Source organism: Macrotis lagotis, chromosome 1 (assembly GCF_037893015.1).
Source record: "Macrotis lagotis isolate mMagLag1 chromosome 1, bilby.v1.9.chrom.fasta, whole genome shotgun sequence".
Taxonomy (NCBI): domain Eukaryota; kingdom Metazoa; phylum Chordata; class Mammalia; order Peramelemorphia; family Peramelidae; genus Macrotis; species Macrotis lagotis.
Genome location: NC_133658.1, coordinates 714,665,289 through 714,692,453, shown reverse-complemented (window position 1 = coordinate 714,692,453; position 27,165 = coordinate 714,665,289). Strand labels below are relative to the sequence as shown.

General features: G+C 32.3%; 1 protein-coding gene across 1 annotated transcript in view; it reads left to right on the top strand.

Annotated features, from left to right (window-relative positions):
• GALNT13 (polypeptide N-acetylgalactosaminyltransferase 13) overlaps nt 1-27,165 on the top strand; it is an 870,176-nt gene that overhangs the window by 372,086 nt on the left and 470,925 nt on the right. Inside the window, exon 3 of the mRNA XM_074215960.1 lies at nt 8,189-8,357. Within this exon, the coding sequence (XP_074072061.1) occupies nt 8,189-8,357 (169 nt within the window). The remainder of the gene's footprint in view (nt 1-8,188; nt 8,358-27,165) is intronic.

Below are 27,165 nucleotides of genomic sequence, written 5' to 3'. Positions count from 1 at the left end.
AGATCAAAAATAATTACAAACTACTTCTGCCCCAGGCAGGTATGTGAGCCACAGAATCACCTCAGCTGACAAAAGGGAGAGTGATCACTTCACCCCAGGGTATAGTCCACTATTGATCAAAGACAAAAGTATTTAACAGCTTCAATCCCTTCCTCCAGGTCAAGGAGAGGATTCCATCAAGGTCACAGACACTCTCAAGAAAGCAACCAGCACCCCTACTGTCCATCTGGAGATACTATACTCATTGAGTAAACCCTCTAGGGATCCCAACAGCAAACCTTTGTGAACCAGCCCCTCCCCAACTCAAGGTCTTAGCAAAATGAAGGAAAAGAAATGAGGGTCCATAGAAAAATTCTTGGAAGGAAAAGACCCTAAATCAGAGAGACCTAGAATCTATGAGGAGAAAATGATCTGGTCTCCAGCACAGAAAGATTTCCTTGAAGAAATAAGGATGGAGTTTAAAAAATCAATTGGAAAATTTGGGAAATTAACCCAAGAAAATACAATTGGACAAATATAAAATGAGAATAATTCTCTCAGATCCTCAATTGGGCAAATTAAAAAAGAAAATAATTCTCTCAAAACTTCAATTGGTCAAATGGAAAGCTCTTTCAAAAATGTAAGAATAGAATTGATCAATTGGAAAAGGAGTTGCAATAGGTAAATGAAGAAAACTCCTCTTAAAAAAAAGAACAAAGTCTGTGGAAACTAATGACTTCATGAGACAGCAAGAGCCTGTCAAACAAAACCAATAAATAGAAAAAATAGAAGAAAATACCTCATCATGGGGCGGCTAGGTGGCATAGTGGATAAAGCACCAGCCTTAGAGTCAGGAGTACCTGGGTTCAAATCCAGTCTCAGACACTTAATAATTACCTAGCTGTGTGGCCTTGGGCAACCCACTTAACCCCATTGGCCTTGCAAAAAAAAAAAAACCCTAAAAAAAAACAAAGAAAATGCCTCATCAGCAAAACCACTGACCTTGAGACTAGAACAAGGAGGGGTAACCTGAGAATTATTGGACTTCCTGAAAACATTGAAGATTAAAAAAAAGGCCGATTGAATTTTACAAGATTTAGTGCTGGAAAATTGACCTGATGTCATGGAACTAGAGGGCAAAATAGTTATTAAAGAATACATCACTCCCCACTGGAATGAGATCCTAAAATGAAAACACCAAGGAATGTTATGGCCAAATTCCAGAACTGTCAGATAAAAGAGAAAATCCTGCAAGTAGCCATGAAGAAACCAAGGAGCCACAATAAAGATTACAGAGGACCTGGCTGCATCAACATTAAGGGATAGAAGGGCCTGGAACAAGATATTGTGAAGAGCAAGGGAGCTTGGAATGCAGCCAAGAATCCACTTACTGGCAAAGTGAACTTTCTCTTTCAGGGGAAAAGATGGATATTTAATGAAATGGAAGACGTCTAAAAATTCCTGATGAACAAAACAGAGCTAAATAGAAAATTTGGACATCAAATAGGAGGTTCAAAAGGCACATGGAAAGGTTATAAAAGGGGGGGGGGGTAAAGAAAATAAAAATTGGCTATTTCCCAGCATGGGAAAAGGGTCTCTTAATTCTTAAGAAGTGTAATTCTATCAGAGAGAATATACTTAGCCAGAAATGATGGAAACTCATGACTTATCCATGAGACTGCTACCCAAAGGGATGGAATTGGCCATATCCCTACTTGGGAGAAAGGCTTGAATAACTCTCAAGAATTGATTAATAACTCTATTAGAGAGAATATACTTAGCCAGAATTGATGGATATTCAGAATTTTCTATGACTTATATAGAATGATTTAAAAAAACTTCTTCCTTAAAAAGGGGGACAGGAAGGAGACAGGAGGAGGGGGGGATTGAATGGGGTAAATCTCATTTCATGAAGAGGTACACAAGGCCTATGGTAATAGAGGTGAAGAAGGGAGATGAGAAACACCTGAATTTTCCTTTCATCAAACATGACTTAAAGTTGTTACAATTCACTCAGTTAACTTCAATAACATTTTACCTTTCAAGTATTAAAAGGGGAAAAGGGGAGGAGGAAATGGAGACAGGGAGGGGGAGAAAAAGGAGAACTAACAGAGGGAAGGGAAGAGAAAAGGGGAAAAGGGAAAGGGGAAAGAAAGGGGAGGGGTGCATATAGGAGGGCAAACACAATGAAGAGGGTGGTGTTCAGAAACAAAATACTGAGGAATAGAAATACAGGCAAAAAGGGGGGGGGAACACAAACTGAGGGAAGAGAGCATGGAGGTCAATAAAGATTTAGTAATTATAACTTTGAATGTGAATGGGATGAACTATCCCTTAAGATGTAAGTGAGTAGCAGAGTTGATTAGAAACCAGAATCCTACAACATGCTGCTTACAAGAAAGCAGAGAGATACATATAGAGTAAAAGTCAAAGGTTGGAGTATAATATATTTTGCTTCAGCTGAAGTGAAGAAAGCAGGGGTAGTAATCCTTATCTCAGACAAAAGAGCTGCAAAAATAGATAGCATTAAAAGAGATAAGGAAGGAAACTATAGCCTCCTAAAAGGTACCATTGAAAATAAAGTGATTTCAATACTGAATATGTATACACCCAATGGGAAATCATCAAAATTCCTAGAGGAGAAGCTGAAAGAACTATAGGAAGACATAGACAGCAAAACTCTACTAGTTGGAGACCTCAACCTCCCGCTCTCAGATTTATATAAATCGAAACATAAAATAAACAAGAAACAAGTTAAGGAGGTAAATAGATTGTTAGAAAAACTAGATATGATAGACTTATGGAGCAAAGTGAATGGGATTCGAAAGGAATATACCTTTTACTCTGCAGTACATGGCACTGACACAAAAATTGACCATGTAATAGGGCAAAAAAACCTAATAATAAATTGCAGAAAGGAAGACATAGTGAATGCATCTTTCTCAGATCACAATGCAATAAAGATCATATGCAATACTGGGTCAGGGAGATCCAGATCCAGAAATAATTGGAAACTGAATAAACTCAGTTTAAAGAATTAGTGGATCAAACAGCAAATTATAGAAAGAATTAATTATTTTATCCTAGATAATGACAATAATAAAATAACATACCAAAAACCTATGGGATTCACTCAAGCTACTGTCAAAGGATATGAAATATCTTTAAATGCTTACATGAATAAATTAGAGAAAGAGGAAATCAATGAATTAAATATGCAACTAAAAATTAGAGAGAGAAAACAAATTAAAACTCCCCATTAAATACCAAATTAGAAATTCTAAACATTAAAGGAGAAATTAATAAAAGCAAAAGCAAAAAACTAATGAATTAATAAATAAAACCAAGAATTGGTTTTATGAAAAAACCAATAAAATTGATAAGCCTCCGGTCAATTTGATTTAAAAAAAAGAAAGAAGAAACCCAAATTGTTAGTATCATAAAAGAAAAAATGAACTCACCACCAAAAAGGAGGAAATTAAGGTAATAGTTCAGAATTATTTTGCCCAACTCTATGCCGATAAATTTGACAATCTAAGAGACATGAATAAATATTTACAAAAAATTAAATTTCCCAGGTTAAATGAAGAGGAGATTAAATACCTAAACAACCCTATCTCAGAAAGTAAGAAATTCAACAATCCATCATTGATCTCCCTAAGAAAAAATCTGCAGGGTGTGATGGATTCACAAGTGAATTCTACCAAACATTTAAGGAACAATTGGTTACAATTCTACATAAACTCTTGGGGAAAATAGGTGAAGAAGGAACTTTTCCTAACTCTTTCTATGACACCAATGTGGTGCTAATACTAAAACCAGGAAGAATTAAAAGAGAAAGAAAATTGTAGACCTAACTCCCTGATGAATATAGATGCAAAAAATCTTAAATAAAATCTTAGCAAAGCAATTACAACAAGTTATTACTAGGATAATACATTCTGACCAAATAGGATTCATCCCAGGAATGCAGGGTTGGTTCAACATTAGGAAAACTGTTAGTATAATTAATTATAACAACAACAGTCCTTTCAGAAATTATATGATTATATCGATAGATGCTGGAAAAGCTTTTGACAAAATACAGCATCTATTACTACTAAAAACTCTAGAGAGTGTAGAAATAAATGAACTTTTCCTTAGAATAATAAGCAGTATCTATCTGAAACATTATATTCATTGGGGAGAGGATATAGGCATTCCCAATAAGATCAAGGGTGAAACAAGGATGCTCATTATCACCACTACTATTCAATACTGTATTAGAAATGTTAGATTCAGCAATTAGAGAAGAAAAAAAAATTGAAGGAATTAGAATGGGGAAGGAAGAGACCAAACTCTTATTCTTTTGCAGATGACATGGTGGTATTCCTAGAGAAACCCAGGAAATCATTCAAAAAACTGCTGGAAACAATTAGCAATTTTAGCAAAGCTGCAGGATATAAAATAAACCCTCATAAATCCTCAACTTTTTTTATGACTAGCAAGATACAGCAGGAAGAGCTAGAAAGAGAAATCCTATTAAAAGTAACCTTAGACAATATAAAATATCTGGGAATCTATTTGCCAAGACAGACTCAGAAACGTTTTGTAAACAATTGCAAAACACTTCTCACTCAAATTAAATCAGATTTAAATAATTGGGCAAACATCAATTGCTCATGGATGGGTTGAGCTAATTTAATAACAATGATAATTCTATCCCCCAAAATTACCTGTTTAGTGCCCTAACAATCAAAATTCCAAAAAAAATTAATAAATTAGAAAAAGTTGTAAGTAAATACATTTGTTGAAAATAAAAGTCAAGAATTTCCAGGGATACAATGAAAAAAATACAAAAGAAGGTGGCTTAACCCTACCTGATCTTAAATTATATTATAATGCATCAGTCATCAACTCTTTTGGTATTGGCTAAGAAAGAGTGGTGGACCAGTGGAATAGACTAGATGCAATAACAGAAAACAATTATAATAATATGCTGCTTGATAAACTCGAAGTGTCCAGCTATTGGGATAAAAACTAACTCTTCAATAAAAACTGCTGGAAAAATTAGAAATCAGTATGGAAGAAACTTAGATTAGACTAACACCTCACACCCTATACCAAAATAAGATCCAAACAGATACAGGATTTAGAAATAAAAAACTATTTTATAAGCAAACTAGAAGATTAAGGAGTAGTTTACCTGTCAGATCTATGGAAAGGGAAGCAATATATGACTAAGGAATGGATAGAGAACATCACCAAAAACAAACTAGATGATTTTGATAACATTAAGTTAAAAAGCTTTTGCACAAATAAAACCACTGTAACCAAGATCAAAAGTAATGTAGTAAACTAGGAAACAATCTTCACAACTAATGTTTCTGACAAAGGACTCCTTTCTAAAATACACAGAAAACTGAGTCAAATTTGAAACAAAAAGCCATTCCCAAATTGAGAAATGGTCAAAGGATATGCAAAGGCAATTTACAGATGAGGCGATCAAAGCATTCCATTGTCATATAAAATTGTTATAAATCATTACTTATTACAGAAATGCAAATTAAAACTTCTCTGAGATACCACCTCACACCTCTCAGACTGGCCAATATGACCAGAAAGGACAATGTTTATTATTTGAAGGTTTGTGGGAAATCTGGGACACTATTACACTGCTGGTAGAGCTGTGAACTCCTCCAACATTTCTTGAGAGCAATTTGGAACTATGCCCAAAGGGTAACAAAAATGTGCATACCCTTTGACCTAGCAATACCACTACCGGATCTGTACTTTGAAGAGATGATAAAAAAAAAGGGTAAAAACATCACTTATACAAAAATATTCATAGCAGCCCTGTTTGTGGTGGCAAAGAATTGGAAATCAAGTACATATCCTTCAATTGGGGAATGGCTTAGCAAACTGTAGTATATGTATGTCATGGAACACTATTATTCTATTAGAAACCAGGATGGATAGGAATTCAGGGGATCCTGGAGGGATTTGCATGAACTGATGCTGAGTGAGAGGAGCAGAACCAGAAAAAACTTTGTACACCCTAACAACAACATGGGGGTGATGATCAACCTTGATGGACTTGCTCATTCCATCAATGCATCAATCACGGACAAGTTGGGCTGTCTGCAATGGAGAATGCTATCTGTATCCAGAGAAAGAACTGTGGAGTTTGAACAAAGACCAAGGACTATTACCTTTACTTTAGGGGGAAAAAAACATATATCGTATTGTCTGGTCCTGCTTTGTCTTATAGTTTATGTTTCTTCCTTAAGGATATGATTTCTCTCTCATCATTTTCAGTTTGGATCAATGCGTACCTTGGAAACAATGTAAAGACAGGCAAATTGTCTTCTGTGGGGGTGGAGTTGAAGGAAGTAAGTTAGGGGGAAAATCATAAAACTCAAAATATATAAAATATTTATGTTTCAAAAAAAGCACATAGACTTCACTAGCTTTGTTTTTTGCTTTTTTTTTCTTTTATGAGAGAAGCATTTGTCTGAGAATGAGGAGCATTTTCCCTCTTGGGTTTCCTTTCTTTTTTCTTCAAGAATCTTGACTACTAAGGGTCCATAACCTCTCAGTTCCACCTAACAAGCTATTTAAAACAAAGAATAGAGCTTTTCCAGCTAGCTAATGTCTTTAAACTTAACCTTTCCTTTGAGGTACCTGCCCTAGGAGATCCTTCATAAGAAACCTTGCCCTAAATTATAATTAATAGTTTTTTTTAAAAAAAAAATTCTGATGGAGAGTCTGTAAGGTATACATTGTTTATTTGGCCAGTATTTACCAAACATTTTGGGTTAACACAGTTTTCAAGTCCTAATTCTCTTCCATTCTATAATTTGAATGCACAATTATGCTGAGCTCATGGAACTAGATCTTTTCTTATATTACTAGTCTAGCCCTATTTGTGTCATATTTTTCAGTTTAGACTCAGTTAGCTGAAAGGTTCAGAGAGGGTTGGGACTGCATGTTAATATTTTATTTTATTCTAATTTTATAAACTATTTATACTTTAGTTAAATATTATATCAAGGGAACATAGCTGAGACTTCAAATGAATTTATCGTTCTCTTCAATCATTAAATCTTTTACCATTCTATTTAATATACCTTATAACACAGATATGCATTTTAACATGAACTTATTTGGTTTAATGTGTAGAATTTATTTTTTTTAAAGAAATGAATAGGAACAATTCAAAATCCTTAGTTTGCACAAGAGAAAGCAGAGGTTCAGACTTTGAAAGCTCTTAGCAATTCCATTTAAGCGGATTCCTACTTGTATCTCTCCTCATTAAACAACGCAATACAAAATAAGGTGGAAATGAATTTCTAAGGAATCATATCAAGGAATCAAAATGAAATTTTTCATATTGAAAAAATGTCTCATCCCTAGAGAATAAATTCAATAAATAATTTAGGGAAGGGGCAGTGCCTTTTAAAAAAATTGAATAAAATTGTCGTTTAAAATATTCTGTTCCTGCAAAAATAAATGGTTTGTTGCAATTGAGAATTCCTGCAAGCATTTCTCATATTTGAGAAATACAAACTCTCAGCATTATTTTTGATTTCCATATGTCTATAATTAGGCTCTTAAATTGATTTCTGTAATTAGGCTCTTAAATTGATTTCTGTAATGTCCATTTTCAATGTTTTGTGTCTCTTAATGACATCTTTACTAGAATATCAAGAAAGTCTTAGATGTTGATGGCTAGGCCTGCAGATCCCAACCTTTGGAAAGACTTCCACTTCAAATTTTCTCCATCATTCATTCTATTTGGACAATTTTAGAAGCTTATCAAGAAGGATTTATTTATACTTATTTTTTTGACCACAGCAACTCAGAAATATGGTGTATTAACTCACATGTTTGGTGCTTCCTACATCATTAAATGAAATACACATAATGAGCAATTCAGAAACTCTTGAAATTCCAAAGAAATTATATTTTTATCAGTTATAATTCATATTTGAAACTTTATAGTTTATATATTTTAGATGTTTCTAAAGATTTGATTTCAACAAGATAATACATTCTACATGGAAAGCAACATATGGATTGTGCTTGTGACTGGTCTTTAGTCCCTTTTGTATTAGTACAGAAAGTATAAATTAGTCAAAATACTTGTTTGTTTTTAATTAAAAACTACATATCAATAATATATTGAAATCTTGTAAGAATCTATTCATATATGTGTGTGTCTCAACAGCTGTTATTTCAAGAAACCAAGAAGGTCCAGGAGAGATGGGGAAAGCAGTGCGGATTCCTAAAGATGACCAGGAGAAAATGAAAGAACTGTTTAAAATTAACCAGTTTAATCTTATGGCCAGTGACTTGATTGCACTTAACAGAAGTCTCCCAGATGTAAGATTAGAAGGGTAAGTTGCCAATGTGTTTTGGAATCATATCTATTCACAGACTTGTTTAATGTCTGAGAAAAAATTATACCAAATAGTTAATGTCATCTTGTTTTCAGAACTTTTTCTTTCAGAATAGCTCTGAAACTTATAATGGAAATATTTGGTATGAAGCATATATTTTTGATAAAAGTAAATAGTAGTTACACTTGTCCTGCAAAATGTATGATCTGCTTAAACTTCAGACTTCAGTGGTTTAGCAGACTTCCATGGACCTTTGTTTTACCTTGTTTTGCTTTATGAAGAGCTGGAATGTCTGTTCTAGAAAATTTATTTGTGAGCATAGCAATGTCTGTTTCCTTTTGATATGAAAAAATAGTTATCCTAAGATAGGAATAACTGATGCCTTATGTGATTTTATATACTTTTTTATTTCTATTTTTTTTATAATTACCAGTAACTGAGTGAGCAAATCGCCCAGCTATCTATAATGAGAACATTCAGTTGTCAGACAGTAGTGTGGAAAAATATGATGTGGAATTAATAATTTTATATGAAAAATGCAGTTAGAAAATTAAAATTGCGTTTGATTAATTGAGATCTTTTCTCTAGAAAGCAGAATATATTGTAATGTAATGTAAACAAGCATAATAAAACTAGAATATTTAGTACCACTTTTTCATTTACATGAAAATCTTAAAATTCAAATAGAAGAAAGAATATCCAAAAGTTCTAGTAAAAATACATAATTTATATGTGCTTCAATACATTGTTTTTATTCTCATAAGTTATTGTGAAGTATATGTTCTATATGCCATTTATTAATCTGTGAATAATTATCTGCATGTGCATTTTTTTATATGTGAAAAAAATTCTGTAAATGTGATTTCAATGGATAAAGATATTCAAAGGAAAAAAATTTCCCTCTACAAATTCAAATCATCAGATGTCCTGCAACTCACAATATCAGAGATTTTCTGGATGCTCCTAAAATTTTAAGGCAGAATCAGGATATATCAGAACTGTATATGAACCTAATCTAAATATGAGGCAATCTCTTCAATCTCCATGCCACAATGCATCACACAAGCAATTTTATTATAACATAAGTCACATCATAAATTTATTCAAATAAAATGAAGAAAGACTATATTAAGATCATTCATTTACAGTTAGAAGGAGCCTTAGAGGTTTATAGTCCCAAAGACATCTTTTCAGAGTAAATAAACTACAAAAGGAAAAAATAGGGGCGTCTAGGTGGTGCAGTGGATAAAGCACTGGCCCTAGAGTCAAGAGTACTTGTGTTCAAATCTGATCGCAGACACTTAATAATTACCTAGCTGTGTGGCCTTGGGCAAGCCACTTAACCCCATTTGCCTTGCAAAAAACAAAAAACAAACAAAAAAAAAATAACAAAAACTAAAAAAAACAGAAAACTTTCAAAATTGTGCATCTGTACAATCGTTTTGCAAATGCAATTTAAATTATGTATATAAATTAATTTATATCTTTTTATAACCTTTGTTTTAAATATTTCATACATAGGTCTATAACATAAAGATATAATTGAAAAGGGAAAAAAATTGCCTCATATATACCAAACTATTGCAGGACTTCTTTGTGGTTGCAAAAGAATTGAATTAGAAACTAAGATGGGAATCTCAGATTCCCAACTATTGGGAAATAGCTAAACTGTAGCTAATAAATATATGATTATATTACCATGATGTGAGAAATGACAAATATGATGAATAAAAATGGAATATACACTATGTGAAACCAAAGGAAGTAAACATAAACAAGAAAACAATATAGGCAATAAGTACAGCAATACAAATGGAAAGAATAACCACATAATCTAAAATGAATGTTTCAAAATTACAAAAAAGCATGACTCTATAAAAGAGATTTGAGAAGATATCTGCTTCCCTCCCTCCCATTGATTCATTCTTCCTTCCTTTCCTTCCCTTATTTTCATGAAATCATTTGTTGTTACTTGAATGGCCCTCTGTGAGGAAAGTGAGACTGGGAGAAATTTTAGTGATCCAAATAAAAGCAGTCATATCAATAGGCAAAAACCTGATTGTTGTAGATTTTAGAAATATTAGGTAAGTAAATTATTATATGGCATACAGATGCATTATGTTTCTTCAAAAAATTTAACAGATATGCGCTCTTAGTAATAATATCTATTTCTTTTGGAAAAATAGAACTCTATATGACTGAATTATTTTTTCAGAAGTTTGGATTTTTTTTGTTTTGTTTTGTTGTTTTGCTCTACATCTATGATTTCTGGAAATCTCCCTTTTATGGATAGCAATTTTTCACACTACAGATCACTATGTTTTTTATAACTTAGGATCTCAGAGAGCTGCCCATAACCCTGAGTTTAAGTGACTTTTCTCCTGTTACACAGCTAGAATGTATAAGAAATGGCATTTAAGTTTGCTACTAATAGTTTTTATTTAAGGGTAAAATGTTAGATGAGATATTACCAACAAAGAAAATCATGCTAAAAGATGTTAAAACTTTAGTGGTCAACTGTATTTCATTTTTATAAATGACATTTGAACACTGAGTACTTTTGTATTGAATATTTAAAGCATCAAATTTAAAATAATTTTTAAACAAATTTGGCTAAAACAGCAATTAAAATAAAATTGGAAGCTACTATGTTCATATTTGCTCTTTTTTCCTTTTTCTATTATCTTTGGAATGATGATGATTCAGTGAGAAATATAATTAAATAGCTGGTCATTTTCTTTGGCTTGACAGCACAGGGTTAATAATATCTCAAAAATATGAAACATCATCCAAATATAGGATATTGATATGATATAAGCAAAATGAACAGTGTCAATGAACAAATATTATAACAATATACCTTAATAGTATGATGATATTATTTGGTCCACGCATATTAAATGTTTTATTTTCATTTATTTGTATTTGTAAATCTTGTGTTATGTACTTTCATTTTAATGAACAAAATCTAGAAATGTTAAATATTCAAAATCTTGAAAATAATATTTTCTGTTGTTGGCATTGCTCAAAGAAAGACTATTCTTATTTCCATGTTTTAAGATATATCTGGAGAAAATGAACCATTACTGAGATGAGTGAGATAAAAGGAATTAAAAGAAGTGTTGGGCTTAATGTATTCCTAGGAAAGAGAAATATGGAGAAAATTAGGACTTTATTTTTCAAAATGCCCAAATATATTATGCATTGTATCATCTGTTCTATCTACAGAACACTAAGCACCTGGGTTACCTAAATCTTTGACTGAATTTATCAAATTACATGCTTTAACACCACACTTTTGTCTTAATAACTACCTTCAAATATCTGAAGATATTTTAGAAGAAAGCTCTAATTTGGTCATCTCTATATTTCATAAGAAAAGAATAGAGGAAAGAAGCTCATTTCACATTAAGACATGTCAGAACAGGCCAGAAGTTCAGGTTATAGAATTGCTAAGTTTAAAAAACATTAAAAAAATTCTCATGAAAATATAGATTCATTGTTTATTTTGATTACAAACCTCGAATCTGGAAACTAGTCTAGTTAACATCCAAAGGTCATCTTTTTCTGTTGTTATTTAATAATTTTTCAGTTGTGTCCAACTCTTTGTGATCCCATTTTAGTTTTCATGGTAGACATTGGAGTACTTTGCTCTTTCCTTCTAGCTCATTTTATAGATGCGGAAACTAAGGTAAAGTATCTTTCCCAGAGTCATACAGATAATAAATGTCTGAGGCCAGATCTGAACTCAGAAAAAGAGGTCTTCCTGATTCTAAGTGCAGATCTCTATGCATTGTGCCACCTAGAACTTTTTTCATTACAGATAAAATATATTTTAATGATTAACTAAATAATAGGTGAATTATGAACAAAATATATATTTGAACTTGGGAAAATGAGACTTCTTTTCTCTAGACCCACTACTAGATCCACTATGACACTTCACTGCTCAGTATAATACTATATAAGTATATAATTATAATCACAGTCCACAATGACATTCAAACACTCAAGATTCTGTTTGGAAATATGCATTTAGGGAGAAAAGTTCATTACTTTCATTTATGGCTCAAAATTAGGATTTTTGACATTTTTGTGTTGTAACATTTGTAATTCATTTAGAATACAGTTTTACTGGCTTTTAGAAGAAAAATGGGGTCTGTCATGATTGAATTAAGATAGGAAGTTAGAATTACAAAAGCAAAAAAGATGCTTGAAATATTAATTTTTCTGACTAACGGTATTTTTCTTCCAGTAACACAGACTTTAAAAATCCCTCAAACAAAAACAACAGACTCATGATCAAATTGAGTTTTGGTCACAATATAATGCCTCATATTTAATCTACTACATAAAACAAAATAAGTAGAAATATCCCTTGTCCTCTTGGTGTTCACAACAACAGATTTAAAAAAAAAAGCACATATGGACCCAAAGGTAACTATACAAATATTGAACAGTTTCTGCAAAAGAATTTTTAAATGTATGCAATGAGAAAATTGGCATAATAATGAAAATAACAAGGTTTGTAAATATGTAAATAAGTCAAGAAGGTTGAATTTCCAGAGAACTCAAATTGCCATCTCCTAATTGTATACTTGTTCTCAAACTTTCTCGCATGTCTAGAATTTATACTCTACTAATTACTCCCTATTTAATTTTTTGTGTACTTCAGGTGTCATCTTTTATATATCTTTTGTCATACCCCAAGTTATTCATTGTCTCTTTTTCAAATTTTATATATTTTATCTGTTTTAAATGTTTTATTCCTCAGAAAAATTTAATCTCCTTGAGGGAAAGGACTACTTTTCATTACTATTCCTATCTGCTTGTATTCAATTCAGTCCCTTTCCCAAAACAAGTAGATGATTTGTGTTTCTTAAATTGAATTTAATGATTTTGATCAATTGCCCTAATCTTTCACCTATATTGTCCTTCCCAGTCTCATCCCACTTCATCTATTCATTTCAGTATCTTCTCCCCATGGAGTCATGCCTCTAGAATTGCTTTATATTTCCTAGGTCTACTAAATATAACTTTAAATTTCCTAAATCTAATAAATTTAGCATCTAAAAATAACTTGTCCACAGCAATTTTTTAAATCCAACTTTATCCTGATTTTTCATGTCTTCTAATTCAATTAGAATGTTGTTGAATGGAAGCATTATTTGTTGGTCAGTCACTAAACAAATGCTTAAGCTCCATTGGCTTCATTTTCATCATTTTAAAGTAAGAAGTTAAGATGCTGAAAGTTTCTGTGATGACTAGATACATGAATTATAGTAGATGGTAGTATTATATGCTATATATACATATATATAATATACTATAGTACTAAACTAAGTATAGTAGAAAGGTACTATACTAAATATAGTAGAATTATACTAGATCCATGAATTAAAAAGATATAGAGTTCCTTTCAGTAACTACCTCCCATGCAAAGCAGTTAATCTAAGATCCTCAAAACAGATTTTGTTCTATTCTTAATTCAGTTGTTTAACTTTTCATAGTTGATGATAGATGCATCTAGAAATCAACCAGACAGACACGGAGACCACAAACACCCACATCAAATAACAATACTTTTACCAAAATGTGATTCCCTTTCTTCATAAATACAATCTATCAAATAAGAGAATTTTAATCTTTGAAATGTTAAAAGAGTTTCACTGACAGTATCAAACCCCAATGAAGGTACCATTATTATTTCAGGCCTGTTGTGTAGCATTTAACTAAATTATGCCTGATCCTCATTTATTTGTTTATTTTGTTATGAATTTATAAATTCAATTAATTAATTAATTCATTAATTTATTAAGCTCTGAAAGTTAAATATACAAAAATCTATTCAAAAACAAATATATAAAATATCCTAGGTTATATGTTTGACTAAAGTAGGTTTGATCTTGGTCTCATTAAATCCACTGGAATAAATTTTTTACAATTATGTGAAAACCAAAACTTGGTACAACACTTAAAAGTTAATTAAGAGTTTTATTTTATTATTTTATAAATTTAATAGCATTTTTGGGATTTAGTAGTGAACTGCTTGAAAATTTTTGTGGCTGTCATTTATATATGCATCATCTAGGGTCAGAGTATCAAGAGCCAGAAGACCTGAAAAACGGAAAAGAAGAAAATTGGTTACAAATATATAGAACATAAACAGAATCAGAACTTTATATGTGGGCACACTAACAAACCTATATGAAGAAATATATTTAGTCAGCCCTCTATTATTAAATGATAGAAATGATGCTATAAAGCATATAATATTTATACAAATTCCTTTAAGAAAGAATGACCAGATTAATAGAAAATGAAATGATTTAGAGTAGATATATTTTCTCTGTGTTTAATTTACACACAAATATTTCAATTTAGTGTAAATCACCCTCCCAATAAATTTTAAAATGTTAAATGAGGTTATTGATTTCATGAGGAAAAAATAAAAACATTAGAACATTAATTTAATTCATATGTGCTTCATGTCTATTCTTTTTTATTTGAGGATTACAGTCAATTTCAAAAAGTGTTGACTAAAATCTTGTTTGAATGTTCTTATCCCTGGTACTTAAAGCATTTCTCAGGCTAAATAAAATAATTGAGGCATGTAGTAGATATGTGTGATTATCTATGTGTGATGAGATTAAATGATTTTCCCATAGCTGTTTCATAAGTATACTTTAAATCCAGGAGATTTAAATTTAAATTTAATTTAAATCCAGGAGATCTTACTTTAAATTGAATGATCTTTTCATTCCATGACTAAGTGATAGAATACTATTCAGTCCCCTACAGTCTATAGTCTTGTCAAACTCTATTGTTCACTATATTCTATACCCACACTTTTCTCCTTCCATACTTTGTTCACATAATTTTATCTCTCACCTATACCGCTCTATGTGTTTTTGTGATAAGGAAAAGTGATGTAAATTTTAAACTAAATCCCTTTTAAATGGTTGAATGAATTGTGACATGAATTCTGAAGATTTGCCAAGCAAGTAGATCTATCTCATGCTTGTCTCATATAGGAATTACATTGTCAGAAATGAAAGAGAAAAAAAATGGCATTCGAAGAGAAGGAGTACTATGCAGGAAAGCAGTGATAGCTCAGGGGAAGAACCTTTAATATCAGGAAGGAAAGAGAAAAAAAAATCATTAATATTTTATAAATATTATTTTAAACCTTACAATAAATCTATGATTGTTGCAGACTATATTGTCATTACTATTTTGCATTCAGATATTGAAGGACATGCCAAAGTACACATAAATAGGAAGGATTGAGACCAGATTTGAATTCAGATCTTCCTGACTGACTTCAGGTTCTCAACTTCTACTAGCTGCTTTAATGGGCATTGAAAATAGATATGACATCATGGCAATGAAAAGAACAATGGACCTCAAAAAAAAAAATTCTCTGCTTTGAATCTCATCTCTCCAGAATCTTTTGATCCTATATAGAGCATTAATTTTTTCTAAATTTCTCTTTTCTTATTTGAAGCATGGATACTCAACACTGTAATTATAATTCTAGTTTCTTGTTTTCAGTATCCATCCTTCACTTTTACATTTTCTTTTTTTTTAGTTTGTTTTTTTTTTGCAAGGCAATGGGGTTAAGTGGCTTGCCCAAGGCCACACAGCTAGGTAATTATTAAATGTTTGAGGCCAGATTTGAATTCAGGTACTCCTGATTCCAGGGCTGGTGCTCTATCCACTGTGCCACCGAGCTTCTGCTGACTTTTGCATTTTCAGTCACAAATCATTCTGTCAAGGTCTGTCATCAAGTCTTCACTTTTCCCTAAAGATTGATTCAAATCCTTTAAAAATATGCTTATTTAATATATTGTGTCTTTTACTCAATTTAGAACTCTTCTAAGCTGCAATATATTTTTCTGTCATTATTATATGACTTTTGTTTTTTTCCTGATTAAATAATAAGTCAGTGCCAAAAATTTCACACTTACTACCAGTCCTTTGGTATCAAAGAGGACCACTCAAACCAACCAATTGATTATTGGTGTGAGTTGCACAATTATGGTTTTTATTGTGAGGATTTTCTGTGTAAGGCATCCTTCTCACTATCCTTTACCAGAAGTGTTTCACCCCATGACCTGATTAATAGGAAACAGTACTATTGGAGATGGTCTGGCAGCTGCATGATTATCTTGGTCTTCAACTTATTTTGCTTCCTTCCATATCAGTGAGGCACCATGGCACATCAGCAAAGCCAGGCAAGCACCACTTTGTGACATTTGGCAAAAGAATATGGTGACCCAATAAATTCTAAACTGTTTCTCAACAGACTAATTGTTAGTATGGTCTTTCTGATTTTCATCTTTGAGTTACTCATCAGTAGCATGTGATGCCTATGTAATATTTGGTGACAGAATGTGACTACCAGGTACATTATAAACTCTCTCTCTCTCTCATGATAGACTAATTGTCAGTTTGGCCTTTCCTCAAAGACCATTCTTGGTGTCTCTTCATCCCATATTAGCGGGGTATCATAGCACAACTTCAGTTCTAGGTAAGCATCAGCATGTGATATCTGGTGACAGAATGCAACAAAATTCTCTTTCTTTTCATGATGTTTGTAAAACTACATTCTTTACAGTCTCCACACAATCATTTTTTCCTTCCTTATTATTTAAGGTAATGCTATCAATTCTCTTCCTTATATCTCTGTATTCTGACCATTAGAAATCTCAGGTATTTCTATACCTTCAGCTCTTTCCTGATTAAAGATGACTTCTAAACCTATAACTTATTTTTTTCTCTCTCTTGAAGTTTATAGGTACATTTTCTTATACTTTATAAACATGTCTTCCTTGAACTATTATTTAAAACTTAGGATGTTTAACTCTAAACTTTTCATTTTCTCCCCAAAACCAATTCTATCTTTTGACTTTTCTAAGTTCACATCATCTCTATTCAATAAATCATAGGAGGCCTCGGTGGCTAGGTACCACAGTGGGTAGAGCACCAGCCCTGGAGTCAGGAGTATCTGAGTTCAAATCTGACCTCACACACTTAATAATTATCTAGCTGTGTGGCCTTGGGGAATCCACTTTACCCCATTTTCTTGCAAAAAATAAAAAAATAAGTCATAGGAGTGAAAAGGATATGAGATTATCTAGTTCAAATTCCTATTGTAGATGAGAAAATTAAATTTCAGAGAAGATTGCACTAATGGCAATAGAATTAGGATCTATACTCCAGTGATCTCATTGTAAATAAACTGGTATGTCTACTATATCATCTTTCATTGCACCTGTGCTTGAATAAATGATGTTATTTTAAATATTTTTCCATTCTCTCATTCCAGAGACTGAATTCTATGGATTGTATATCCTCAGTAACTCTTAAAACCATATATCCTTTCTCTTTTTACCAATATCAGAGGAAATTATTATAAATCTCCTACGAATTCTTCCTCTTTCCATATCTACTCTATTTCACATATATTTAAACTATGAAAATTTCATACTGTTGTTACTTTGATCAAAACTCTTTGATATTTCATACTGACTTTTTAATAACATCTTCCTTTATAGCATGGCATTCAAAGCTCTCAATACCCCAAAACTTATCCATTTTCTTATATCTTCATAGCATAATAAGTTCTCAAAAAAACTAATCTTTGAGAGGAAATTAGCAAGGTGTTAAGTGAGTATACTGAGCAAGACAATAATATTCTTGGCCCCTGTTTGATGTGATGATTGTTGATGAAATATAGATAAAAGTTATCAAAGGTTTCCAACTGAGGCAACTTTGTCATCAGAATTTCCAAAGAAGTGATACCCCCTTATAAAATTCTTCTTAACCCTCTGGATGAAGCAAATGATGATCATCTGAATGAAAGGAAATAAAAATCAGGACTCTAACAGATAGGATGAACATCTTTGAGGAAACGTATGAGCTGTGAGAAATTGGTACCCAATGAAATACTACTAGATATATCTACTACCAGAAAAATCTTCTTAGACATAAATCTCTATAATTTCACTCTTATCATGAAAACCTTTCAATATTTTTTTGATTTGAATAAATTCTTCCCCTCTTGCCTGTCATTCAAATACCTAGATAATAAGAAGCCTTGGAAGTTTTTTAAGATTTTTTCTCATACCACTCCATTTCACTATTTTTCAGCCAAAATTGAATATTGACCACTCCTGGAACATTCCCAGAATATTCCTGCCTCCTTACCTAAGCATATGACATGTAATTCAAGAGTGAGGTATATTAATGAAATCACATGTCTACTATCTATCCTTATCTTATGCTATCATGGTCTTTTCCATCTTATACTCCCTGAGGAAAGAAATCCAGCAGAGTCTAGGGGAATGAGAAAATAACTTAGTTATCAGAATGTTCAAGTACTGCTTCAGTCGACTGTCCAAGATATTAATTTACAGATTAGGTACAGATGTAAAACTAAAAGCAAGCTTCTAGTAATCAGTCAGGAAACATTTTAAATACCTACTATGTGCCAGGCACTATGGCATATGATAAAAGGTCAAAGACTAAAATGGAATGATGCCTGCCTAAAGGAAATTCCATTCTCTATAAGTATACAGCACAGTAATAGGTAAGTATATACAAAGCAATAGCAAAGTGAACCAAAAGTAAACTTGAAGTCACTAGAAAGCTAAGGCAAATAGGAATAGTCTCCTGTAGAAAAACAGAATTTCGAAAAAGACATGAAGTCTAAGAAGTAACTGCTAAAAAGTAAAAACATTTCAAGTAAGGCTAAATGCTAGGCAAAGCTGAGACGTTGTGTGTGATGAATGACAAGTAGGCTAGTATAGTGGGAACACAGAGCACATTGTAGGGTGTGATGTGTGAGGAAGCTGAGAAAGAAATGATCCAGATTGCTAAATGGCAAAAAAAAAGAATTTATATTCAACCTAGGAGGCTTTAAGGAGCAATTTAATCAGGGAGAAGGTTTACTTTATAAGATATTTGGAAGCTCTGGGGACTATAGATCAGATTGCAAAATGTTTGGATACAGAGAGACCAATTCAGAGGCGATTCAAATGCTGCCAGTGAGAGGTGAATTGGGCCTGAATTAAAATAGTGGTTGTCTGAATAGAGAAAGGTATGCATGCCCTAAACAATTTAGAGATAGAAAAGATTAGATTTCACAACTGATTGGAAATAGGGCATGAGTAAAAATGAAGAGTCTAGGTGAATAATAAGTTTGTAAACCTGAATTACTGAGAGCATGATGATGCTTTAAAGATGGTAGGAGAAGAATGGAAGATCACTGTGTTTAAAGGAAAAGATGAGATATATTTCAAATCTATCCTCAGAAGTTTTCTAATTTAAGATTTATCCTTGAAAAATTTGGCATTCAAAATCAAGGTCCTAGGATAAAATGTGCCATGTGAGTTCAAAGGCTCAGTCATTCCTTATAGAAAGTTTTATTTTTTGTCCTATTATTAAAGTCCCTCTGCCATTTAGTATAGAAAAGTATGAAAATTAAATAAAAATTTTCTTCTTGATGACTTAAAGCAATTTAATTGTCCTACAGCATTTTGCATTTATATCTTCAGTTGGGAATAACACACTGCCAGTTTATATATTAATAGACAATAAATACAGAACACGTTAAATTAAAAAATTTAACTTTATCTTATAAAAATTAGGACTTTTGTACTCTTAAGAATGGTCCTTTGAAAATATTGATTTAGTATTTATAAATAGTTTTCCTTAGCAAACATCTAATTTAAAAAAAGAATACAAGTTCATGTATCTTTTCTGGTTAAGAAAATAAACAGCTTTGTTCCTGCTGAAAAAAATTCTGTGTAATGTGATTTTATACAGTAAAATCCTTATATATGAGTCATAGATTGTATATGCTCGAGGACTTATAGATGCTCTTAAGGTGTCAATATGTAAACAAAAAGCATCTTTTTAGGGAAATAGGAATGAAGTTTTATAGAAATTGTTTTTATCCCCATTTATATTGTTGAACTTTTTGCTTTGCTTTGTGTTTTTTATGACTGCGGGTAAATCAGATATGATAGCTAATGTGTTCTTCAGAGGAGAGATAATTGTTATTTACACAGATGATTTTGGCTCTTGACTAATCAAATTCATTAATTTGCAAGCAAATACAATTTTAGAATGAAAATCATGGCTTCTAAATGGTCATTATTTTAGGAAGGGAGAGTTATTTTGTGTTAAGTGTTACAAATATATATTATATGTTCTCTATATGTTCCAAGCATGATTCTAAGTGTTGGGGATACAATTAATAAAACTGAAGTCATTCCTCAGCTCTCAAGAAACATTCATTATAAAGGGGGAGACATCACTCAAAAGGAACCAGGAATAAGAATCTGCAGGGAGAACCCAGAGCAGGGCATATTGTTCTGTAGTTCTGAAGGCAAGCATTTCTGCCCTTCTGTAGACAAAAAAGGTGAGGGAAGGGAGAAGTTAGAAGATTGATTTTGGAACTCTACTCCCCAGTCCTCCCTTCAGAAGGGAAAGGAAGCTAAGGGAGGTTATCAGCATGGTGTTGAGTTTAGAAGTGAGGAGATTTATTCTGGCAGGGACATTTTTTTTCCTGGACTTGACCCAGCAGAATAATTCTAGCAGAGTGCAGGCAATACCATGGGCATTGTAAGGACTAGAGAGATTAGAGAACAGCAGTCAAATACCTGCTCAGTGGTCTCCCTACAATTTACTAAGCCTGGCATGGTGCCAGCCTAGAAGCAGGATGACAACTGGCACTAAAGTGGAAGGTGGAGGAGAAACCAGCAGCAGTGGAACGTTCAGCTTTGTAACAAACAAGCCTGGCCCAATAGCTGAGAGATTATTGTCCCAGCAGAGAGCTCTCACTAAGGAGAACTTCATAAGAATTATCTGAAAGAAAAAAGAGAATTCCAAGGGCTATGAGATGGAGATTATCTCTTTTCTATATATATTCTTCGCATGTGCCTCATTATTTTTATACTCTATTAAACCAATTCTGCCTAGGAACCATGTATATGTATGTACCTTGATTAACAGTAAATGTTTTGAACCAATTGTTGTGACTTAATCTTTTTATGTTTTTTTTTAAATTTTAAAATTTTAATTTATTTTAGCCAATGGGGTTAAGTGACTTGACCAGAGTCATACATAGCTGGGCAATTGTTAAGTATCTGAGGCTTCTGACTCCAGGGCCACTACTCTAATGCTTTTTTAATAAATCCCTTTCCTAAAAACTAAAGAATATCTTACTGATTGGTAACAAGAAACTTACTAAAGATGATGTCAAATTTATAGTTACATCCTCTCAAGGTTATCTGAGAATACTGAGAAGATAAATATTTAGCTGTCTTTTATGAATCTGATTTGACAAATTTGAGTGGGAGTTATAGATTTGGCTTCAGATGAAGTTTTACATCTGCATTTTTATACTCTGATTCATTTCTATGTTCTCCATTTGGATCATAAGTGCCCTGAGATCAGGTATTCTATATCCATGTAATCAAAAGGAAAAATATGAGATAAACAAAATTGTATGCAAGGTCAAGGCATATTTTGATTGTTTTCAAGGGATACAACAAAGTAGACGTGATTCTTGCTCTTAAGGAACCTAGCATCTAGTCAGGCAGAGTGACCTACCACATAAGAATTACCTAATAATTGCATATTAAATTGTCTTAAGGAAATAAAATTACTCAAAACATGAAATGGAAAAAATCCTCACATTTATATGAAAACTTTGATGTTTAAAAATGGTTTTTCTCCCAGCAACCCATGAATTAGGATTTTAATAATATGCACATATTATTATTATTATTTTATTATAAATGAAAAGATTTCAGTAAAGATTAATGATTTGTTTAGGGCCACTTATAAAATTGAAAGTTGGTGCCTGATCTCACACTAAAATCTGTACTTTTTCCTTACCAATATTCTATTTAAGAATTCAATCATATAACTGACACGATGTTGTTTATAAAGAGCATAATGCATACATGTTTGTATAAATCAAATCCTGTTTCATTGAAATCAAGCTTAAAATGACTTAATAGAACTCTGGATCCTTTAAAAATCTCCCTTCAGGCAAAACAAACCTGTTTTTTTATCAGTCTATTGGATGAAGCACCACAAAATATATTTCTTATTTGAGTCTATTCTTCAGGATTCCAAATGAATGATTGAAGTTGGAAGAATAGGGCAGGAATCCAGATTTTTGTCATGAACTAAACTTTTCTCATTTGTGATTCGGCTCATGTGATGAGCATGCAGGAAAAAAATTTCTTATTTGAGTAAGAGATTTTTTGGCAAGAACCTGATGCCCAGAGAGATAGAGATAAGTTAAATAAGTCTCTGTAGGCAATTAAGAGGTTTCAGTCTCTAAATCAGCAGGTGCCAAAAATGAACTCAGATCCTCTGTAGCTCTTTTGGAGAATGATTTCTAAGGCTGAATAGTTCTGGAGGCTTGAATTGAGAAGGGAAAAACAAACACAAGTTAACAGCTTTCCCATTAAGGTAAATAGTAATTGATTAAAAAGTGTAAAGAGTTTAAATTAGAGACACCTCAAAGTACCCAGATGTTCATTTGCTTTAAATTGCTTCTTCATTTCCTAAGGTTTTTTCCCTGCCCATAATGTCTATGGAGATTAATATTCATCTCATGGTATATTAATAATTACAATGTCTTACATGTGCATAGGACTCAAAAGTGATTTTATGTTTCATATTTACTAAGGGAATTGGTAATACTCTTGCTGGTATTAACAGATCACACCTTTGGCACCAAACCTTGCCAGTCTTCTCTAATATTGGCACCAAGATTATTATATCTCTAATATACTCTGAATAGATCTTGCCAGCACATTGTTTCTTTGTTTTTTTGGTTAGTTTTGTTGTTGTTTTTATTTCCACTATCAGGTTGTCAACTCCTTCAGCACAAATAATAATCTTTTTGCTTTTCTATGTATACCCCAGTTCTTTTTACTATATCTGACACATAGGATGCATTTAATAAATTCTAGTTCATTTGACTTTTTACTGATGCAAATTTATGTATTACCATGATATCTCATATAGATATATTTTTTGGTATAGATGACTTACTTTGGAAATACAACAAACTTTTCCTGTTAAAGAGAAGCAGGGAGATCTACCTTACTTTTTTAAGATGGAGCTAAAGATATGATTGTAAATACATCAAATGAGAAGAAAGGTCTTATGGGATATAGTGGTGCCAGTCAACTAAGTGCCATATTGATGCCCTTTAGCAGTTTATTTCAGTGTCTCCAATAAGAAATGCTTAGTAAATTTGAAAGCTTAGACTTGCCTAGACAACAATTTTAACTTTTTTAGATCAGTTTCTCTTAGTGTCTTACTGGTAGAGCCCCACCTTACCAAAATTACCATAACCTCACTTTGGATCTCACTTCTTCTTTGGCTTATGACCATCTTTAATCTGGCTACACTCCATCTATCCCATTTAGTGCTATATATCCTTGGGTACCTCCATTGCATGGTAAATAACAAGAAAACAAAGCAAATAAGAAAAAAATAACTCTTAAAGTTATCTGCCTGCATCTATCCCAAGCTAAGAATGTAAAACTCCAGAGGCTATTTTGAAAATATTCAATGGCTTGAAGACATAACCTTGTCCAAAGTGACATGTCATAATATTGTTGCAGAAAAAAAGTTTAGAGGTCAGAGATAAGTCTTGAGTTAACAATTTAGATTTATGTAGCTTTATTTTTAAATGAAGGTATGGTACTGGAGTTTTTTATGTATAGGTCGAAAAGAAGACCTTTGAGAAACACAATTAAGTTGTTTGAAAAGGGCAAAAATAATGGAAGAATCAATATAGAGTCTCAAGACAAATAAAATCAAATTTCTTTATTCAGGAAAAAGATAAAGAATAAAGCAGCCCATTGATTTAATAAAGGTTTGCGTGAGGACATAAAATCCATAGAGGCCCATCATCCTAACTGAAAATTCCATTATAGTCTTGCTTGCTATGTTTACCCTATAGAAAACATTGGCATTAGCTGAAAATTATCCACTAAAAATCTTGTTCAAATAAATTAAAAAGGAAAGTAAATAGAATCACATATTACACTGAAAAAATGGCAAAATGTGAATATATAGTTTTCAAGGACAGATCTTGTTGGAAACCCAAGTTCTGTGAACTGTAGCTTGACTTCTCATTATTTCCAGTTTGAATTGCCTATAATTGAACTAATCTCTATTCCTCCCCTAAGCCCTTTTTGATTGCTTGCTTGCTACTCTGAGCCATCTAAATGATGTGGCCTAATGCTTGCTTCTGGAAATTTTAATGTTAGAGATTTCACTATCAACAAAGCAAGATGATTTGGTGAATAAGAAGTTTGAGTTCAAATGTTACTTAGGCATTGACTAGCTGTGTGACCATGAGCAATTTAGTTAGTCTTTGCCTCAATCTCCCCATATGTACAATGGGGTGATGATGTTTGTCCTTTGTTCTTGATGAAAACCATGACAAAAAATTGGAATTAGATTTGAGTGAGGGGATATTATGCTAAATAACCAGCCTCACTTTCTCCTCCTGAGTAATCTGGGTTCAGTGTCCAGATATGAATCAGGACAACTGGAGATGGCCATGGTTGACAGGCAAAGAGAGTTAAGAGACAAGCCCAAGGTCTAACAACTAGTAAGTACCAATTGCTTATGTCCAGATCTGACTCAGGGCTGGAGCTTTATCCATTATATCACTTAGATACACCTCAATGCTTACTGAATGATCTTTGATGGCTGTTTAATTGCTGGAGGTTGCTTGTTGGTCCAAAGCTAGGCAGGAACAAGTAGTGTTTCTCAGCAGTAGAGTCTAACCACTCCCCTGGCTATTCTGATGCATGTGGCAATTCCTGGTGTTGGTGTTTGCCTGCTTCACCTCATTGAGGCTCAGGATATACTGATGGTTTATTAAAATGAGGTTTACTGCTGGCTTGTTGTGACTCTTCCTTTCCTGGACTTCACTCCCCTTTTATCCAAGTAAGACAGACCTTTCTTACTGTTTGGGATTAAAAACCCACTTAAAATATTGAGATAATCCTCTTAACCAAAAAAAAAAAGTTTATTTACTTTTTTTGGAGAGAAGGGCACCAAGTCTCACAAAGGTAGTGGAGTTCAAGGAGCTGCCCCGAGTTGGCAGTTAAGCAAGATTATATGACATAACTCCATTCCCTATTCTTCTCTATAGTCCCTCTCTGTTGACTCATTGATTAGTCTTCAGAGTTACAGTCTACTTGTGAAAATCGACCCCAGCAAAAGAAAAAGAAGGAAAGGTTCCCATAATTACCTCACCATCCAGATGTTGCAAATAACCTTCAGGTTTACAAATATTTAAATGAAGTAATGTTTAAGTCTAGTAAAAAATAGGTTTATCATAAAGTTATGAACTTGTTTTGGAAACCATGGTCTTTGTAGGAATAGTTTACTATTCTCCCAGTTAGTAAAAATATCCTTATCTAGAAAACAAGTGGGTTTACAAGTCTCGTTTTGGAATGCAAGATCTTTCTTCTAAGAATAATGTTTTTCCTTAATATTTCTACATCCTGAGAGGACTTCACTAGGAATATTAAACCTGTGAGGATGTTACTGAGAATAGTCCACGTATCTTACAGATCTTCCAAGTTTCTTTGACTCAGATTGTTTTGTCCTGTCTTTTTTTTAATGATTCTGCTATTCTAAGATTTGTTTGAGGTTACAACTTGTTGCTTTTTTTACGTGTTGGTTGCTGTCAAATTTTAACTATTATAGGACTTTTTATTAAAGAAAAAAATGCAAGTATATTAAAAGATTGAGTGATCATTTGACCAGAGAGAAATGACTCAGTGACACTACATTATGTTGTGATTTAGTTGGAAAATGGTAAATAAATTATAGTATATGGATCATTAATATAAATTATTATTAGAAATGATGAATATATTGAATTTTAAGATCATTGACAAGATTTGTATGAGCTTGCTATGGAGGGTGGGTGGATAAGCAAAACATTTTTGCAGGATAATCAATATAAAAGAAAGGAAATCATAACAAATTCTGGTTTAAGGATAATTATTAATTATTTATCCGTCCATTTAATATAGAATAGAACAACTTGAAAAGCACTGAATAGCATTTTCAGACATGTCTACTGTGTGACTTATTTTTATCTTAGTACATTTACAAGCAAAGATTTCAATTTGTGAAGGGTGCTGATAAGCTTGTCAGAAATATGAGAGATTTTAATAAAGAAACAAAAAATCAATACCACACTGGAAAGAGAAAATGGAAATTAAGTTCATAAAGGACCTAAAACAAATCAGACAATTTTGTTAACTTCACATTAAAATTATGACATGCTTTGAAAAGTCCTAAGAAATTCACAGGTTTTAACACAGATATTTTATACATATATATATATATATATATATATATATATATATATATACATATTTACACACATACATTTATATACACAACATTCTATTTTGATTTTATAAGAAATACTATTAATTATTGTACTTAATAAAAGCAAAACTAATTTTAAAAGAGCATTTTGATATTGAAGAGGAAATTAATGAACAACAAACTAGAATAAATGTTAACTATGTGATATTAAAAGGTTTGTTTTTATTTATTTCCTTTGCATTTATGTGTTTATGCTAAGTCCTTATTAATCACACATATGAGCAGAGAAAAAAAATCCTTCAAGGTGCATCATATGACAGTTTGTTTTTCCTTCTAAGTTTTCAGGATTAATCATTATGGATATAAAATAGGAGTTATATTTTTAATATAATCCTTTCAC